At 41.8% G+C, this 17,436-nt stretch overlaps 1 protein-coding gene across 1 annotated transcript in view; it reads left to right on the top strand.

The window, feature by feature from the left end:
• igsf9a (immunoglobulin superfamily, member 9a) overlaps positions 1–17,130 on the top strand; it is a 78,980-nt gene extending 61,850 nt beyond the window's left edge. The window contains exons 14-21 of the mRNA XM_034710024.1: positions 23–213; positions 7,734–7,951; positions 8,292–8,376; positions 10,062–10,232; positions 10,618–10,654; positions 11,038–13,311; positions 13,833–13,906; positions 15,791–17,130. Coding sequence (XP_034565915.1) covers positions 23–213; positions 7,734–7,951; positions 8,292–8,376; positions 10,062–10,232; positions 10,618–10,654; positions 11,038–13,311; positions 13,833–13,906; positions 15,791–15,954 — 3,214 coding nt within the window. The 3' untranslated portion in view covers positions 15,955–17,130. The remainder of the gene's footprint in view (positions 1–22; positions 214–7,733; positions 7,952–8,291; positions 8,377–10,061; positions 10,233–10,617; positions 10,655–11,037; positions 13,312–13,832; positions 13,907–15,790) is intronic.
• Positions 17,131–17,436: the final 306 nt, after the last annotated feature.

Here is a 17,436-nt window from a genome sequence, read left to right as displayed (position 1 = left end):
CTCTCTCTCTCTTTCTCTGCAGGGTGAAAAAGATTTCAGGACACGATAATGACGGGAAGCTGGAATGGTTTTCTGTGCCGGTTCCCCCCTCCTCTGGAACCAGACTGCAGGTGACAGGCCTGTCTCCTGCCACCGACTACCAGTTCAGCATCCTGTCTCAAAACAAAATAGGCTCAGGACCCTTCAGTGATATTGTCACTGCGAGGACATCGGGTCAGTACCGTATATACAGTATGTCTTTTTAATCTGCTGCTTTCCAGCGCCCCGCTCTGTATGGGATCTGGTTGCAGATTTAAGGATAACAGAGACAATAATGACAGTTTAATTTGCATAGCACTTTCCAAGCTAGGAGCACTATGTGCTTTCATTAGACAACATGAAACCTAAATCAGATAATGAAATAAAAACAGTCCAACAAGCCAAGCCATATCAATTCAACAAGTAGATCACACAAGTAGAATCTATCGAAGCCTTTAAACTACACTTGTTGCTTGAACAGAGCTGCATCCTGGAATAAAATATGCATGGATGTAGTTGTCAGACAAAAAAGAAAAATGAAAGAAAAAATGGACCGCAGAATGAATGCTAATATTGGACTACTTCAAAGCTAGGTGTTTGTACAGCAAGCACTTGATCACCCTTTGACTTAATCATGGATTATGAATTAGCTGGCAGGCCAAAACTCTATTTACATTACACTAATTACTCCACATACAAGACCTGTGGGCACAATTCTGATGTTGGAGGTGTTCTGGTTACCACCTGTATTTCAGCAGGCTTTGGCTGTATGCAGTTTAACAGTTCATGTGAGTGGCAGAGGAGGCGAAACGCATACGCCATAACTAAATCCCTGACCAAGTCAGCTAATATGTGATGACTCCACTGCTTTTCTTAATCCCTCTATTGAAACATCTGCATTTGAATGTTGTCTCCCAGATCTAACCCTAGTCTTGCTTTTCAAGTAGCTAGTTGGAATGTAACCATTGGCTGTGCATGGAAAGGATGTCTTGACCTTAAATTCTTCATCACTAAAGGCTGATTTATACTTCTGCATCTCCCCTACACAGCAGGGGCTGACGCGGACATGAGCACCACATACTTGTGTGTTGATGTGTTTGTGTCGCGCAGCAATTCTCCACCGAAATGCTTGAGGGCAGTTTGGTTTCTCTGGTAGCCGGTCGCCTCCTTCCGGCCCCGCTACGATCTCTGTTTACTTTTCCACAGCGATTCAGAGCGTGTTATGTTTCTCTACAGCTGATACATGTTGCTGTTTATCATACAAACATGATTACATGAAGAATAGAGAGGAGGAGATGAAATACACGGCCAATGTGCAGGGATCCCGGTAGTGACATAAATGCTGGAAATACAAGCCGCAGAGTTGACCAATCACAGGGCTTGTGGTCCGCGTAGAACTACTGATGTGCACCTCCTGACGGAGCTGACGTGCACCTCCTCCAAAATATAACTTTATATTTTGGAGGAGGTGCACGTCAGCTCTGTGAGTAGGGCTCTGAGTAGGTACGGGAGCTACGCGGACCCCCTGCGTAGGCTACACCGTCAATTCGAAGTATAAATCAGCCTTAACTGCTGGTTAAACCAAAAGCCTGCAAAAGTTGTCAGTCCTAGAGGTCACATTAACAACAGCCAATGGTTTCAGTTGTTTATAGCAGGCCTTAAGGCTGATTTATACTTCTGCGTCGAATCGACGGCGTAACCTACGCCGTAGGTCCGCGTAGCTCCCGTACCTACGCAGAGGCCTACGCACGTAGCTGACGTGCACCTCCTCCAAAATGTAACTACGCGTAGAGCCGACGCGGACCGCAAGCTCTGTGATTGGTCCGCTCGACGGCTTTGTCTTTCCCGCATTTACAGCACTTCCGGGGTCCCGGACATCGGCCACACATCGGCCGTGTAATTTCATCTCCTCCTCTCTATTCTTCATGTAATCATGTCTGTATGATAAACAGCAACATGTATCAGCTGTAGATTAACATAACACGCTCTGAATCGATGTGGAAAAGTAAACAGAGATCGTAGCGGGACCGGAAGCAGGTGACCGGCTATCAGAGAGACCGCACTGCCCTCAGGCGTTTCGGCGGAGAATTGCTGCGCGACACAGACACACCAACGCAGAAGTATGAGGGGCTCATGTCCGCGTCAGCCCCTGCTGCGTAGGGCGACGCAGAAGTATAAATCAGCCTTTACCCAGCAGATGTATTGGGGGGGGTAAGAGGCCCTTTTGGACAGTGAGGAGTTAGAAAATCACTGATGTTCAATAGTACCTGGACATGTAAAGCCTTGTAAGTAAAGAGCAGGATTTTACGTGGCTTCTGAAAGTGGCTGAAAACCAGCGCAGTGAGGCTAAAATACTCAGATTTTTCTGAGCTCCAAAGCTATAACAAACCTCTGTTGTTTTCCTCCTCAGTCTTTTTCTTTTTATCAATGAACGGCAAACAAAACATTCAGCTGGCAGGCTTTCATTGTAAGCCGCTACTGTCCATCACATTTGAAAAGGGAAATCCTGGCAGCTTGAGATGATATCAACTTTAGCTAATTAAAGTGAGCTACGGTTGATATGAGCAACTTTCCCAAAGGCCAAACTGATATTTGGCTACAGTGCTGTGGATTTGTTAGCTTCGTGCTGGTGTCTGTCAGCTAAAGATTGTGTATTCTCGATGACAGCAAACTCTTTATCACCACTCTGTTATCCTAATCAGTTCCTCTCTTCCGTTCAGACATCTCATCATTACTTTAAGATCTCTTTACTTTACACAATTAATTGGTCACATAGAATTCCAAACACGCACAAAACATTAAACCACAGCTCGATGATTGCATTGTTAAGCCAGTCCATCTTTTAACCATAGCTGTAGATTACATGAAAAAGGTGAGTGTAGCCACAATTATGTCACCCGTCCCTTTGTGTACCCTTTTTTTTAACCCTCGATCTCTGGATTTTGGCCACTGCCATCTTGTTTTTTTTTGTACTTGACTATTTTTGACCACAACGTTGATAAGACATCCTGGTTAACAAGTCACTGTGGTAGCTAACTCTCAGTCACAGGTAGCCACACTCAACTTTACAATTCATATTTTACATCATGAACGTTGTGCTGCAATGAAAAAAATGCGAATTTGATGCTAAACATTTCAGAAAGATGTTTACAGAGGCAATACATCAATGAAAAAGGAGGGAAATTTTCTCCATGTAGTTGTCCTCTGCTTGTCATTATGAAGAAATGCATCAAGTGCAGTGTGATGTTTCATGTTAATCCTTTTAATGCCATTGTTTGTATTGTTCTGTGCAGCTTGTTATTGCTGGTGTGAGTCTGAAGTCTCTTGTCTGTGCTACGTCATTAACGTTTCCAGATGCGAGGCTCACCTGCTGTGGGAACAGAGTTGTTGGTGAATCATTTTAAAACTGGACATTTGTTGTTTGGGTGACTTTACTTTTTGCTGATAAAGACTGACAGAGGAGCGGACACATACAGTATAAGCAGACTGGAAAAGAGGGGATGATTATGGTGAGGTCAAACAACTGTTTATTTTAATGACAGTACACTCAGGATGGTACATGGTACTGGAGGGGCTCTCGGTCAGCAGCTCTCTCTCTTTCATCTTATTCAGTGCACATATGGGCAGATATGAACAAATTACTATGCTTAGGTGGACACTGTGTTTGACATTAAACATTTGCTCCAACCACTCTATTCATCACAGTAAAGGTTCGGGTACATTGAAAATCAAGTGGCTTTATCACTGTATTTCCATGTGTCAAAGAAGTCTATCACATTCTGGATGAAATGTTTATATTCTCTGTAAAAGAAAGTTCATAAATAAAACTAAAGTAAATCCAGTTATGTCATACAAAACTGCATATGAACTGAACATACATGGCCTCTTATATACAGCTATAGCTCTAGAATTTCTGCAGAGCTTAAGTTGTGCAAAAATACATAACTATTATAGCCCATATGTTTGTAAATGCATTCAATGAATATATATTTTTCATTGGTGCAAAAAGAGATTTAAAATAGAAAAACACAAAAGAGGACGCATTAACAACTTATTTATTAAAGGTGACATATCACGCTTTTTCATCAATATATATTGGTCTAAGAGGTCCCCAAAACATGTCTTTAAAGTTTATGCTAAAAAAAACCACTTTGAAATCAGATTTTGGCATGCCTGAAAAACCCTCTTCTTCAGCCCTCCTCAGAACAGTCTGTTTTCTCTCTGACCACGCCCCCTCAGGAAGTGGATGTGGCCTCAGCTCTCCAGCACATGGATCTAATGTTTACATGTTGGCTGAATATACACGGCTGCTCACAGATCGCGTTACTTCAACCCTCTAAATCTGATCCAGAATCTGATCCTGACGGAGAGGTGCCTGCAGCAGGACCTTTCTGAACGATTGGTCACAGATTTAGTGTTTCTTGTTGTTTTATTTGTCAGTATGTAGACGTGTATCTTGGTACACAGCTACAGCTACAGCTACAGCTACGACATGTAGCTATGTAGCTACGAACATGTAGCTATGTAGCTATGCTAACTAGCGCTAGCACTTTTCCATGACAAAAAAAATCATGCATTAGATCTTCAAATCTGCAGACGTGGGGAGTAAAACCGACCTTTGTGTTTATTAAGACAGCCTACAACTAGCATGTCTCCCTCCTAAGCTCCTTGTTACCGCACATTTGTGCAGGTAATGAAAAACGGAGGAGGGGTTGAGTTGTATTTTATACAGTCTATGGGCTTAACAAGCTCCGAGCTCTGACTCTGTGACAGACCGGATATTGTTGTGACGTAACAAAAACACGGAAGTCTGAAACGGCTCGTTTCACACACATTTACAGAGAGGTGGAGAAATCAAAACAGGGGCAGAATGGATTTTTTTCATTCTCGGGGGGTTTGTAGACATGCCAGGGAAACATATTTCAGGTAGAGAACCATTAAAAAGTCGATTTTGCATGATATGTCACCTTTAAAGATGGTGCAGAAAATATACAAATGGATCAGAATGCAGGAAAAGAAATGTGTGCTGGTGCTGAAAATGTTCTTGGAAGAGCTAGCCATGATTAGTTTAAGCAGCTATGATGAAATGCTATAAAGACAAAGATGGCAGTGCAGTTGCGGGGTTTCCTGTAGCTATCGTACACACCGTCGGAATTAGCCAAAACCTTTTCAGCAGTAGGGAAGTTACAAAACACATTTACTTCACATAAAATAACAGTGACAAAAGGCAAACTATTACTAACATTTGTCTGCAATTTTACAGTGTTGTGTGCCTGGTAGTTAACTCAGATAGGGCCAATAGTTATGAGATGAGAATGATGGAAATCAAAAACATCCACTTCTTGCCTTTCACTTGTCTGAGTTAGGAAGCAGAGCGCTATCCTCCTACAGGAACCCTAAGGCATTACCAACAGATCACTGAACAATCAAACTAATCATAACAGGATCTACTCAAGCATCTGTATTCGTATTTTTTCTATCTTTAAAATGACTACTAGTATACAGCACCCATTTACAGAGAACTAAACCATATAGAACAAAAAGAACATACTTGAACCTTAATTGTTGGAAGTTATCACTACATGAAAAAGTCTTTCAGTTGTTTTGTAAGTTGTTCTTCTATCTGACTCAGCTTTATGAGGTCAGTCAGGGACAGGGGACATTCCTTTCTATATACAGAATCTGTGGATAGGAAAACAATCATGTGTACCTGCAAAAGGCCTGATAACATTTCTGGAGAAGACTGTGTACGTGACTTCTAAAGACATTAGGGAGATTGAAGTGAAATGTATTAGTCTTGTCTGACTCATACAGTCTTTCTTACAGCCTCAGCTTTATTTGTATCTGCTGCTAATTAGTGATGGTGGCATGCTAAACCAATAATATATAAACTGCTGGAGATCAGCATGTTATGCAGGAGAGAAAGCATAGTGGGCCATTATAGCATTCACTACTGTTGTGACAATGCAGGCTGACAGAGCCTCTAGTGTGACCTCAGAGGTTAAGTTTGTTAGTACAGTACATTATGAGGAATCAGAGAGCATCTACATGTCTGTTTCCCTCATCTCAGAGAAATCTCATGCCTCGTCCACATGTAGGCGGGGAAGTTTGCAAACTTTGCTTTTTCTCTGTGTTTTGGCCTTTTGAACACACACACAGATAGTTCAAAGTCACTAAAAACAGAAGTTTTCAAAAATGCTTTCCAAGGGGAAGATTTTTTTAAAACTCTGTTTTGCATGTTTGAATGGACGAAAATTGAAAGTTTTGGAAGAAGCTGCCGTCATCACCTCAACTTGCTCTTGGCAAATGTTGTTTATATGTATTTTCCCCTTGCAGATGGTAAATGGTAAATGGACTTGTACTTATACAGCACTTTTCTAGTCTGTGTGACCACTCAAAGCGCTTTTCACTATTGCATTCTCCCATTCACACAGCATTCACTCTCTTATGCTTGAGGCTGCTTTATGGTAAGGGACCATCAGTATTAGCAAATATCATTCATTAGCTAATAGGGGGAGCAATTTGGGATTCAGTGTGTTGCCTAAGAACACTGACATGTGACTGCAGGAGCTGTGATTCAAACCCTGACCTCCCAATTGATAAACAATTTGCTCAGTACTTGGTTAAATAGCATGTTTACAGGGAAGACAGGTTATTTGTTGTCAGTGTATCGGAGGAGTCAACAAATATTCCAAATTCAATAGTTTTAATTCATTACTTTGTACACAGCTAACACTGTTCACGGCTGTAACTCGCTCAAGTGGGTGCTCAATACACATTAAACAACATTCTTCTATGGTGATTGACATGCCAGACTGATTACACATTATCCCCACCTGCTGGCCTGGTGGACTAGCTACAGTGTTAATGTATTTAGCAAATATTAGCATCGTGAAAACTCAACGCTCAAGTATTCAGTTTTCATATAATGTGCTGCTATTCCTCACTTCTTCTTGGCCAGTACAGTGCATTTAAGTATTTCAAGTAGTCTGCTCAAGCCTCCGGCAGGCCAGGTCAGTGGGTGACTCAGTCTTTGGAAAAGTTGTGAATTAAATGTTGATGTTGCCCCCGGTAACATACTTTATGGTTTTTGGCAGAGAGTAGTCATCCTGGATACATCTGAGAGATCACACAAATATCTTTGAAGATGCCACCTGCAGCTGGATGAGAAATATTAATACCATGTAGATTCTTTTTTTTTTTCCGCCAAAGGTCTGTGTTTAGAACGAAGTGATGGAAAGTGACTAACCCTGTAAAGTTAAGTCGTCTGAAAGTCCCAATCCAGCTTATATACATCAACCATCATCAAGATTTCAAGCTTATCATCTTTACAGCCAAGAATTAAAAGCTCCAACATTAAGAACATTTTCATCTATAGGGTGCAGAAAATCATGTAGACTGCATCTAATACTTCAGTGCTGCACTGACATTATGAATGTTTCTATTATTTAGTTTAACAGTTTTATCACAAAAATTAAAATATAAAGTATATGAATGTATCTCATGTATCTACTGTTTGTCTAATGTTTGAATAAACCTACCAAACTGTATGCTTTTGTGGCCAGCAGGAGTACTAACCACTGCAAAACTTTCCCCTCACACTCTCAAGGTTGAACATCTGTGGCAGAAGCAATTTCCTGTGCTGTAATTTAATTTTTCCGCCAGAGTGTATCTGGCTTATCGACTGAAGGTCTTTTCTCTTCCCCCTACAACAGATCCTCCGCTCAGGAGAAGTAAACTAAAGCCCCCTGTGTCGCTCTCAGCTGATCAGGGCTCAGCAGGTGTTATTCTGCAATGGTCCCCTCCCGAAGCTCAGCATCCTCCTATCACAGGCTTTGTTCTTCAGTCCCGCACCGAACAAGGGGAGTGGTTTAATTTAGATGAGGACATCAGTGCCAACAGTAGTGAGATAGTCGTTCCAGGTCTGCACAAGGTAACAAGCCAGTCACACTGCTCCCTCTGAGACTAATCAGTCCACACTGCTTGTTGAATGCCTTAGAGATTTTTATCTAGGCTACACCTCAGTGATTTTACTTTTGAAGACTCTCAATTATGCACACGACATGGCTTTTCTGCTGACTTTCAATCTGAGTGCTCTGCCTTTCCTCCCCCCACCCTTCGTTTTCTCTCCTGTATAGGCCTACACAAATTCAAATCAACTTCATTAGCATTGCAGGCACAGTCCCGTGTTGACAAAGTGTGGTTTCATCCTCTGTCCTCCCTGCTGTGTGTGTGTGTGTGTCTGTGTCTGTGTGTGTGGATGCTTGTCCCAGGACTGTGTGTACGAGCTGCGGCTGCTATCTCGACGCGGGGAGTTGCTGAGCGAGCCCAGTCCATCAGTCAATGTCTCCACCGTGGGTAGGTGTTTCGAGAGCAACCTTGCCCCTTCTGCATTCTCACCCCACCCTCTGTTACAACCCATCCTCCTCTATCAGGCCTCTTTTTCTTACTCTTTTTTTCTGTTTTTCTTCCCATTCTTTTGTTCTCAGCGTCAGACCAAAATTAGAGCAGGGCCTCGGGGAACGCTGTCCATTAGAAGCCTGAGTGATTGAAATAGCTCCACTAATAACTTCTCACAAGAGTTAGTGCTAGAATCTGCACTGGTCTTTTCTGATTCTATGTGAATGGGACATGAATTTTTCATTAGATATGGTACAAATACATCAAACAGATGGATCTTCAAACCCTAAATGGTATCACTCGAGGATTGTATATTGTTCAACATAGCTCAGCTGATAATATCTAATTTATCGTCTGACTGAGTAAATTATGCAAAACGTTCAAGTTTATGATCCACTGATCATCATCAGGGAGGCTGATCACAGATTAGATCCACTTAAAACTGATTACACAAAAACTCACAGCAATCTTGTGTCATGTTTATGAGTTTCTTTGTTGGTGGTGTAAAAGGTTTGCATTCATTTGTGTTGGCGGCTTGAAAAGTGTATGCGAAGGGGACAGCCAGTAAGATCAGATAAACTATATTAAATGGTCTTATTATTGAATATTATTGAAAATGTTCAGCTGATTAGCAAAGGAGGAAATTAATACTAATACCTCTTTATAACCTAGAAAGGAAAGGGAGACCATCAGGATTTAGACAAGCTACTACTATATAGTTACTTTTAATGTCTGCAACCAACGTAGGGGCGAAGGCGCCAGACGAAATGATGGACAGAGAGCTGCTGAAACAGCCTGTTCTTACACTTTCTACAGCAATGATTCTCAATAAGTGACATATTTGACTGCTATAATAAATCAAGTTGGGATTTTTGTCAGAAAAAGCCACTTACACATGGACAAGTGATGGGCAGTGAAGAGATGAGGTCCCACTTTGTCCATAGGTGGCGCCAAAATCAACGCAAACCAAAAGTTCCTCACAGGAGCTTTAATGACAATTTTAAGTAATACTTTATTTGTTTTTATTCATATACATTTGAGACATAATAATTCAAATTATAAAGCGTCGTTATCTTTAAGAAATACAAGCTAGAACTTCTGATTGGTTGTGTAACAGATTCAAACAGTCATGTCTTTTTATGACCAACAAGAGCGAGATCTTGGAAGATGAGACTGACAATATCTACGTGTAATTTTTGATGCCTGAAAGCACTGTGAGAGGGTAAGTGTCAGACAGGATGAACCACAGCAGGCTGGAAAATCAGCCTTCTTTAACTTCTTCCATAGAAATTATTCACAGAGAGTGATTCATTCGACTAATATAACAAAGCAGGGTGAGATTCTTTAGACAAAAAGTAGAATTTATACATTAAAAGGTAAAAATCATGAAAGATGTAAGAGGTACTGCTTTGTCCAAAGGGGGGCGCAAGAAATCGACACAAACAAGACATTCCTCACAGGAGCTTTAAGATTAAAATAAATAAATAAAGGTTTAATGTGGGGAGCATTATATCTGCATTTTCAACTTTCTTCTTTCTAATAGTCTTATTTCGAATTATTGTTTTCAGTGAAGCAATCTTTTTTCCTGCTCACTCCCTTGCTTTTATGTTTGTTATTAATGATAATTTTCCCCGTTGAAACAGGGATGGAGATCTACCCCGCCACATCTCGTCTCCTGGAGTTCGTCCCTGAGCCATTATTAGCTGGCGTGCTGGGCGGACTTGGGTTCATGTGTTTGGCACTGGTCCTGCTGCTCGGGTCTGCCTGTATCATCAGCTACAAGAGAGACCAGCGCCGCAGAAAGAAGAAGGATGGTAAAACGCCCCTCACTCTAGAGACAGCGCAGACACTCACTTTGATGAACTGCATCATGAATATCATCATTTATTCAATAAAATATTGAAGGCGCTTTCAGTCCATTATATAAATCATACCCCATTGCATAGATTCGGTGCACCTCTTGTAGCCCCGCTCGTCCATTCAGTTGTAAAAGTTATTGATGTCATTTACATTACTTGCTAATTAGGGTAATTTCTCATTAGTGGCTGATAAATGTAAGTGTAATTAACTTTTTGGACAAGGCTGCGTGCCTCGGGCCCTTTAATGGGTTCTTATTAGGGTTGATTATGTTTTTACTTCTTGGTCAGTGGTTGTATCCTAATGAGTCAGATACCATTTTCCCCTTTCCCTTCATTTCAGAGCCCCCTCCTGCCATCTATAAACGCTCCCCATCAATGTAAGTACCCCTCTATCATTTCATCTAATGTCCCTCTCACTAACCTTTCCCTACGCCTCCTATAAAGTAAAACACAGTGAAAATGCCAACATTGAGCTTCTTTTCTATAACATATCCTCGTTCTCTGCCTCGTCTTCATCTATTGCTGCTGCTGCTGTTTTTGGTCTCTTTCTGTCTGCATCTCTCCCGCCCCCACTTTCACTCTTACTCAATCTTATTTTCTCGGTCTTATTTTCACTCCCTCTTACACCTCCAGTTTTTCTTACAATTTTCTTCTCTCTCCCCTCCCTCCCCCTCTTTCCTTCTCTCTCTCTCTCTCTCTCTCTCTCTCTCTCTCTCTCTCTCTCTCTCTCTCTCCCTGTCTCTCTCACACACACACACAGTAAGACTTCAGGCACCGGCAGTCCAGACAGTGTGTTGAAGAAAAGCCTACTTCGAGCCAGCATCCTCTATCCCACCACTTCCTCTACCACCACCTCCTCCTCCTCGCAGACAGACTGTTCCTCTCTGAGCGCTGAGAATCATCACCGGCGGAAGCATCCTCCGTCCAACTACAGCAGGGGTCGCCTTATGAGGACGACTTCTTATCCTTCTCCTTCAATAGAGTTGATTTCAAGAGGTCCTGATGGGCGATTTTCACTCCCACAATATGACACGTTGAGTGTCAGCAGCAAGAAAAATGTAAGATATGGCCAACCAGCAAGAGTTCGGAGATCTGTGTCACTGCACTCTGAGAGGGAAGACAGGAAAGCGCCTCCATTTGTACTCTCTGTTGATCTCCCGCCTTGCAAACCAGTAGAGTCCAATTCAACAAGCCAAATCTGTGGCATGGCGCAGTCTTTTTCCCATCATGGGCCTTATATTTTGGATCAGAAGTCAAGCTATGATGGCTTCCCTGACCTCAGCAGCATGTGCTCCAACAGTAGCTTGGCTACCGTTCCTCGTCAAGACAGAGAATTCACTCCAACATTTCCAGTGCTTCCACATATCCGATCTAGCCTCGGTCAGCCATCTACGACCGCCAGCGCTCTTGTGCTCCAAATGGAGCACGAGCGGGAGAGAGGAAACCTTAGTCACTGCCTGAAACTGGCTCAGGAGAGGGAGAATCTGGAGAGGGAGCTCCGGAAGTACACGTTAGAGAGGAGCTCTTTGAGAGAATTCAGGAGGGAGCAATTAGACTTGGAGGGGAGAGAGGCTGATGCTTATGATCATGTGTGGAAATATAAGAGCAGCACATTGCCTCACAGATTACCTGAAGGTAGAAAGGAGAGCTTTGGTTTGTCACAGAGTCCTATCTCTTCATCATCTGTGCACTGGGATCCCCGTCCTCTTGTCTCTCCTTCCACTGTGATCCCTACTCAAACCCATTTCAATAAGTCTTCACCTCCCAGTTCCTCTTGTTTTCAGGCTAACAACCATTATCCTGCCCCACCGTTCACCCAACAGACCGCCCTCCGATCTGAAGACGCAGGCAGCCTTCCCAAAGACCAATTAACACTCCCACATCTGTCCTCAAAGCACCAGGGACATGAAAGGGTACAGGCAGCACCAGAGGGCTATGATAATTCACCACAATCCACGCAATTAGAAATGCAAACATATGATTCATTTTCTGAGGCACAGACACAGAACAATCTCAGTCGTGGCAGCCTCTCAATGTTGTCTTTCCATAGCAATAATTACACAGGAAGATTTAATTTGAATCTGGATGCAGTGCCAGACTACTCAGATGTGGAGGTAGTTTTCCAAGAGCCCTCTCATGAACACGTGTGCATTGAGATGAGTGTGGATGAGCCGGAGTTGGATGTATGTATAATGAAACCTGCAAAGCCAATGCTGCACCACAGAATCGCCTCTCATGTGCAACACGGGCGCTCGCTTTCTCCAAGAGGCAGATTTGAGGACGTGAGTCGGAATTCAAGCTTCAAATGCCGCAGTCCTGCTCCCGTTTTTACCCCTGCTTCACCCCCAGAACTGTGGAAAGATGTGACCCCAGGCCCTAAAATCTGCGACTCCAAGAGGCGGAGTCACAGCCTTGACTCAAGGAGAAGGAAAGACAGCAATTTCTTGACCCCCGATGCATGGATAGACTCTCTCAGTCAGGAGAACTGCTCTGCTATTTCTTCCTCTCGTCCACACTCTCTATTATTGGAACCATTGAGCTCTCCAGCCAGGAAGATCTCCAAATCTCCTGCAAGTTTTCCTTCTGCTACCCAAGCTGCCTCCGGTTTACCCCCCGCTGTCGATGTTTTATCTCCGAGGCCCCGATCAAATCTCGAAGTGCCTTGTCACTATGAGCCAAGACGAGAGGCGTCCATCTTGACCGAAGCTGCCAAATGGACAGCCCCCTACCAGGAGACCACCAAACAGGCTGAAGGTTCCTTGGAGGCCTTGAGGGAAGCTTCCACTCGCCATCCGTCGGACAACAATGACAACGAGGCACTTGAACTCGAAGCAGGAGGCTACGATGGAGTGCCAGAGTCAGGGAGCAGCTACAGCAGTTATGCCAGCAGCGGTCGAGGAAGTATGGAGCCAGCTAATGGACGTTTATCCCTGTGTCAACTTTCTCCAACTCTCACCAGCTCACCTGAGACTGTAGAGGAGAGCCAGGGGAGCACAGAGGACAAACACAGTCTGCATATGGAACAAAGCCAACGGTAAGAGAAAGATTTTGATTCAAGGAGTGGGTGTCTTACCAAAGGCTTTTGCTAAGTACTGTGTTTAAGAAACTGTATCAAAGCGTCGCCTCATTGATGTTTAGAAATACAGCATGAGCAACATCGCACAGTGTGAAAAGCAATTCATGTGTTTGAAAAGCTCAACAAACACTGGTAAACTGTGTAAAGCAACAGATGTTTCATAAATTGGAGAATTACACAGATTACACTCATGTCATCACTTCTCACATAAAGTCCTGTGGAGCAAAATGTCATGAAGAGGTATTAGCAAATAGAGCAGCAATTATATGCTGAGTTTTAGATCCAAGCATAGGAAGGAAACTGAAAACATTTGGGCAAAAATAAGGAAATTCAAGCCTTTAAAAAATGAGTCTCTATTGGACTTGATGGATAGTTTATTCCGAGAGCTTTTATCGTTGTTGACACTGTAAGTGTATGTACATCTGCATTAAATATTCAAACAGTTTTTGAAACTAAGTGGTGCTTTGTGACCTCCCTAGGAGAAAGGCCTCAGTTGATGAGAATTATGAGTGGGATGCTGCTGATTTCAGCTCACAGCCTGGAGACCATGATGGTAAGGGTTTTTCATTTCTCACCAACAATCTGCAGAAAAACTGGATAGATTCATCTGTTTAGAATCATTAGTCAAGACAACACAATACTGGAATGCAACTAGATGATACACTGCCTCAATGTTTGGGGGTTAATAACTATTACACTATGCAATACATTATGCAGACAATATTTCGTATTGCGATATTATTTTCAAACAGCAGACTTCAGTTAGTAAGTCAGGGATTCATTTTTTCGTTAGTTCACAAAAGGAAATAAGAAGTGAAGAAGAAGAAGACATACTTCCTTAATTCCAAAGGGGGAACTCAGTTTTTTAAACTCTGTTACTTAAAACATGCACTAATGGAGAGAGAGAGATCCGAGTGAGGGGGCTGACCATGATCAAGCACCCTGACCTGTAAGGGGTTTAGGTGACTTGCTTATAGGTATGGCGGCAATGCCCAGGAGAGGAACAGGTACCTCCAGGAACCATCACTAACTTCCCTACTTGAAACTGGCAACCCTCCATTTCTATGCCATGTCCCTACAGACCAATCTACTCCTGCCCCCAATAGTTAGATAAGTTGAGACCACTCTGCAGTTAGTTCAGCCTGCTTTGTTTCCAAAGGCCGCCCCTCTAAAAGGAAGTTGAGATATGTAATTATAGAGGAAAAGCACCATTTGACCAAGCAGGTCAAGGGCACTATCGTTCTATCTTTACTCATAAAGTGCCAATTCACAACAAATCTGATCTCTAGATGCATTATAAAAAGAGCAGGTCTAGACCATACTCTTTGTTTATATTATATACAAAGACCCAACATCAAGATAAGATCAAATCACATCCTACTTTAAAATTCCATCTCATCCTATCTTTATCCACCATGAGCAGAGCACTCTGCAGCATTTAGCAAATTAAGGAAAACTCCCTTTTAACAGGCAGAAACCTCAAGCAGAACCAGTTGGGATTGGCAAGAAGTTAGAGGAAGATGCAGAAAGAAAGAGAGGGATAGGGAAAGACAACAACAATTAAAGCTTATACTGCATACTACACAGCATCCTTTGTGTATTCCTGTATGTTTGACAGCTGGGTATTGATTGTTGTTGGACTTAAAGCACTCCAATAACACTTTTAAAGATATCAACAAAGGAATGACAGAATCATCGTGCTATTCTTTGTTATTCATGACAGTCAATATTGTTATGTATTGATTGTTTTATTATTATTCATCTCTGCTTTGGAACATTACCGTAAAACAAAAAGAAAAACTTTGTTTGACACTTTCACTTGCTCAGTTACAACTCACAACTTAGTTTTAATGTCAACAAATATAACACAAGATGTCCATCTCTTGTTCTAAGGGTTTTACTTTAGTCCCAGGCTTGCATAATGAATAAAGCTGAGCACTCTTTGTGTCTGCTGAAAGGGTTTTGTGACCACCAAAGAGCAGATTTAAGCAGAGCATCAGTTCCATTTTCAGGCGAGAACAGAATCATTTCCTACACCAGCAGTTACAGCTGTGAAGGAAACTTAACCAGCATTTATTTTTTGTCTCATGGTATCTTGTGCACATACTGATTTTAAATATAAATTTCATATGAGTTTAAGCAGTATTGTGTTGGTCTATTGAAATCAATCAGCTCAGATATGTTAAATTTGTTTTTACTTGACTTGAACTATTAAATGGTGTAGAGAGCAATAGTTAGGTCATTACAGCTAATTTAACCTCATCTAAGTGATATCAATTACGTTCACAGACACAGATTGACTTCACTCAGTTGCTCTCATGATTAACTTGCCCATTGATTTATTAACTTTACTAATTAAGTTATGTTTCATGAAATTATATCTGCAGGAAAATACCTAAACTGATATAATTTCACAACTTTATTCTTTTACCCACAGGCTTGCTTCCTTCATTGAATCTTCTGAAACCTTGTCGGTCCTACAGCCTTCCAAGCATGCAATGCTCCACTAAGGCACTGAAAAATTACACTCGGCTCTCTTTGCTCCCAGGGCATCAAAGCAGCTGCTCTGCTGAGCCAGAACCAGACACCGTGCTGTTCTGACAGCACCCGCCTTTGGCTCAACTCACCTAGTGTGTCCTTTTACTTATTGACTCGCATCACAAGGCGACAAAAAGTGCATGTGGCAAAAAAGTAGAGTTTTTGTCTGATCAATCTTTTTCAAATCTAACAAAAGGCCAAATAGCTTTTTTTTGAAGGGTATGCTTCTTTGTGTCTTTGTTAAACATCATTTGAAATATTTTCTTTTCAACTAGACAAGTCTCACTTTAAGAACATGAGACACATCATCACCTTTACCCCTGTGCAGAGCTTCAAAAGTCTGTTTTTCTTTTTGTCCGATCACTATCTCACTCTTGACTTTTTTTTTCTTCTTCAGTTGGACAATCTGTCGATATCAAAGCATTTCACTGTCCTGATGGTTTTACCACACTCTCTGTGTGTACTTTGCAAAGCATTCATCATCCAGGGATGACTCACTGGCCACACAAGGGACAAAGCGATCCCAGTCATCATGAAGTGACTGCATTAAGCTGGGGACGATGAAGTTTTTAGATATCATCAATCACCCTCTGGTTCAACAAAAGGGGTGTTTATGAAATGTCAATATAAGGAAGATAAATAGAAAATCCTGCCTCACTGATTCTGTTCTGCTTTGGTTGAACACTGTTTTTAAAAGTGATATTTCCCAACAGAGGTCATTACCTTATTTTTTACCCTTAAAATACTTTGAATTTTTGAATCTAAAAACCCTTCCATTAGGATAAAAGCCTTCGTTTTCTCTCCAGGCTGTCTCATTGTTCAGCAATGCAAAATCTGTAATTAGTCTGGTAATTGACTGGGGTCAAGTCAGCTTGTATAGTGTGTCCTTGTTTATTTTTTTTTATAGAAACAAAGAAAGATTGGCTTTTAGTTTGACTTTAATTTACCATGAGCCGGTTCACTGAATGATGACTGCGTCTTCCTTCCAGCAACACCTGCTTTATTCACACACACTTATTCACACTGATGCTCTGGAGCCAACGTTGGTGTTGATTAGTGGTACCAGATGAGTGTTTAAATGCTTTGCTTGAGGGTATGTCATCAGCAGAGAGTGAAGGCATCCGTACAGGGCGGGGGGAAAATCCAACTCATTTGTCGAACTACAATCTAATATAGTTGTGCTGCAGTAGTTTTATAGCATGCTGGAGTCCAAATAAGACTTAAAAAGTGTAATTTAACATTTATCCAAAGAAGTTTTTAAAGTTTAATTTATTCAGTGCTTGGCCACATTGATGTTTTTTGACAATGACGTTTTTAGTCTCAATGTAACTTAGTTCAAGAAGATATAAATTAATTAAGTTGATTCATAAAAAATAAGTACATTAGCATTTATATCCCTGTGCACAGAACATGCACTCTCAGCCTCTTCATCACATTGTGCTTTTGAGGACTGTACAATAGGGATGTTCTGAAATGACGAGCTCCCCAGTCATTTGTATTGATTTTAATTCTGACCAACAGAAAAGTCTACAGTACGACAGCACT

This window comes from Notolabrus celidotus, chromosome 19 (assembly GCF_009762535.1).
Source record: "Notolabrus celidotus isolate fNotCel1 chromosome 19, fNotCel1.pri, whole genome shotgun sequence".
Taxonomy (NCBI): Eukaryota; Metazoa; Chordata; class Actinopteri; order Labriformes; family Labridae; genus Notolabrus; species Notolabrus celidotus.
This window is presented reverse-complemented; position numbering and strand designations above follow the sequence as displayed.